Here is a 3,638-nt window from a genome sequence, read left to right on the forward strand (position 1 = left end):
CATGTTGCCACATGTAGCCCATCTAGTCAGTGTCAAATTCTGAAACAGTAACTGTAACTGTGTTATAGCAGGCGTGTTTTTCAGTGAGCAAAGATCATGAGTGTTTATGCTCAGTTTTACTCACCCAGCGTAGATTGAGACATTTAACACGTGGGATAGTGCTTGGTGCTGGGGAGTTATAGACACGTGAGAGATGTAGAATCACCCACAGTGACAGCCACAGCCTTGGCATCAGACACGTGTCAGAAGTGATACTGGAAGGGTTCACCAGGTGCTGTGGGGGTCGGAAGGTTAAGTCCTTCTTGCAGAGAAATGGGAAAAGACCAGGGTTACTAAAACCAGAAGGAAGCAGAAACAGGGCTGGGCTGGGACACAGCTCACTGGGAGAGCACCCGCTTGATACACACAAGAAAGATTCGGTGCACAACCCTTCCACTGCACATCCATTTATAAAACTCAGTTGTAAAATAATTGTGTACACTTATGCAAGTTTTGTTATTAAAATAAAAAAATACTTGTAAACTGCAATTAAAAATGTGCAGGGGCTGGAGAGGTGCTCAGCAGGTAGGAACATTCGTTTTCCCTCCAGACCCAAGTTCAATTCCCAGCACCCACATGGTGGCTAACAACTGTTCATAATTGCAGTTCCAGGGGATCCAACAGCCTCTTCTGGCCTCTTCGGGCTCTGCACACACATGGTGTACCTACATACATGCAGGCAAAACACTTATAAATAAATATGCAGTCAGGGCTGGGGAGATGACTCAGAGGATGCGGACACTTCCTATGCAGCATGAGGACCTGAGGTTGGATTTCTAGCACCCATAGAAGAGCCAGGCATGGCTGTACTTGCCTGAAACCCCAGTGCCATGGGGGGGCAGTAGATTCCATGTGTGGAGGTGGTAGATCCTGTGGGTGGAGGCAGTAGATCCTGTGGGTGGAGGCAGGTAGATCATGTGGGTGGAGGCAGGTAGACCCCATGGGTGGAGGCAGGTGGATCCTGTGGGTGGAGGCAGTAGATTCCGTGGGTGGAGGCAGGTAGATCATGTGGGTGGAGGCAGGTAGATCCTGTGGGTGGAGGCAGGTAGATCCCATGGGTGGAGGCAGGTAGATCCTGTGGGTGGAGGCGGTAGATCCTGTGCATGGAGGCAGTAGATTCTGTGCGTGGAGGCAGGTAGATCCCATGGGTGGAGGCCGTAGATCCTGTGGGTGGAGGCAGTAGATTCTGTGGATGGAGGAAGGTAGATCCCATGGGTGGGGCAGTAGATCCCATGGGTGGGTATGGTAGATCCTGTGAGTAGAGGCAGGTAGATCATGTGGGTGGAGGTGGGTAGATCCCGTGGGTGGGTGGAGGCAATCGATCCCATGGGTGGAGGCAGTAGATCCCGGGGTCTTGCTGGCCTGCCAGTCTAGCCGACATGAGAGTCAGTTAGAGAGTCTATTGTAGAATGTCAAGTAGAGATGATAGAAGACAACCAAAGCCAGTCTTTGTCCTTCACAGGGGCACATGCAAGGGAATGCACCCACACATGTATACACACACAGATATTCTACACACACGGCCCCCCACAACCACACATATTACATATACCACACACAGACACGAACTCTCTCTCACACTCACACATACATACACATACTGCACACATATGTACACACAGAAATACCACATACTTATACACGCACATGCACATACTACATGTACATACTGCCCCCACAATCTCACATACCACACATACCACATACACACACATAGTGCACATACATGCTGGCCTCAACAACCATGCATACAGCATACACCACACACACATGCTGCATACGCACACTGTCCCCATAACCACAACACCATACACACATACATACACTTCACAAAAAATACTGCTCCCACCATACATACCACACATGCACACACACAAACTCTTTCTCACTCAATCACATATAAACACATACCCCACATACATATACCACACACACACATACCCACATACATGCACATACATATTGCCCCCCCACAATCACATATAAACACATACCCCACATACACATACCACACACGCATCTACACATAGCACACACATTCCAAAATTCTTAATGCACAATGGAAGTTTTTGAGTCACTTTTGAGGTCCACATGTCAATAACTTAGTACAGTTTCCAGGGATAATGTACATATAAGGTGAATGCAGGTTATAATTTAGCGATAAAGGCTGTTTTTAAACAAGATGAACTGCTTAAATGGCTCGATGGATAAAGGCACTTGCCACATAAGCCTGTCAGGCTGTGTTTGATCCCCAGAGCCCTCTGCGGAAGGAAGACCTGAGTCCTGAAAGCTGTCCTCTGACCTCCATCCATGTACTCACACACATGTCATACACACATACACACAGTAATAATGATAACAAATAATGTTTTAAATTATGGAAGATGAAGGTGATACTGTTTTGTTTCCCTCTAAGAAAGCAGCACAGAGAACTGGCGTGCATCCCCGAGTGCCCTGCCCTCCACTCCCCCTGTGTAAAAGTGCAGCTGAGCACTGGGCAACTGAGCAGTGGTCTCCCAAGCACTGTGATCTTGAACATGGGCCTCCTGAGCACTGGGCTACTGAGTAGAGCTCTCCTGAGCACATCTCCTGAGCAGGTGTCCAGCCCTGACCACAGCTGGGGAACCAGGATGCTCTCCCAAGCTTGAGTCTTTGATTAATATGAATATCTTCACTTTCTTCTTTCATTCCAGACTGAACTCTATTGACGTGAAGTACCAGATGTGGAAACTGGGAGTTGTGTTCACAGACAATGTAAGCCTCCTTCATCACCATCCCAGGAAGCCTGTTCATGCGATGAGTCTGTGGATGGAAAGAAGTTATTTGAGGAAGTTATTCAAGTACTAATACAACTAACAAACACCAAGCACGGTGTCTAAGAGACACCCAGGCACAGAAGTGCTTAATCTTTATATGAGAAAAGAAAATGTGCAGGTTGTGGTAGCGCACACCTTTAATCCCAGCATTCAGGAGGCAGAGGCAGGCAGATCTCTGAGTTCAAGGCCAGAAGGTCTCTATAGAGAGATCCAGGCCAGCTGGGGCTACAGGGAGACCCTGCTTCAATAAATAAATAAATAATAAATAAATAAACAAACAAATAAATAAATACCCCAAACAACCAAAAGAACAAAAATACATACAAACTCATTCATTTGTTCAGATTTTAGTTGGATGAGGTATACTTCAAAGGTTCGTAGATTCTCAAGAAAACACAAATAATTTTTTAAACTTACTTCTCTTAGAAGGGAGGCGGGAAGAGGCGAGGGGAACTGACAACTCACAGAAGGGAAGAGACGGCTCTGACAGACAGAGGAGGAGGAGGCACAACAATCAAAGCATTTATGAAAATGCCATAATGAAATCCATTACTTTACATATTAACTTTAAAAAACAATCACATTTTTAAAAACAGTTGTGTTAACTTTTTCTCCCAAATTAAGAACATGAAATCATTGTGTTTGTGGTCTTAATTTATCCTTATCAAATGCCTTTTAGAAACCAAACATAATGCCTGAATATACATATATTTAAATATGATTGAATGCAATCATCCATTAATCATCCATTATCAAAATCTTAAGAGTCACCTCAAGATGTCA

General features: G+C 45.4%; 1 protein-coding gene across 1 annotated transcript in view; it reads left to right on the top strand.

Annotated features, from left to right (window-relative positions):
* Positions 1-3,638, top strand: part of LOC103735146 (ryanodine receptor 2-like) — a gene marked incomplete at both ends in the record, with an annotated part of 32,045 nt that overhangs the window by 22,755 nt on the left and 5,652 nt on the right. Inside the window, 1 exon segment of the mRNA XM_008834277.1 lies at positions 2,733-2,791. Coding sequence (XP_008832499.1) covers positions 2,733-2,791 — 59 coding nt within the window.

The sequence above is a fragment of the Nannospalax galili genome, unplaced genomic scaffold (assembly GCF_000622305.1).
Source record: "Nannospalax galili isolate Female #2095 unplaced genomic scaffold, S.galili_v1.0 scaffold8917, whole genome shotgun sequence".
NCBI classification, from domain to species: Eukaryota; Metazoa; Chordata; class Mammalia; order Rodentia; family Spalacidae; genus Nannospalax; species Nannospalax galili.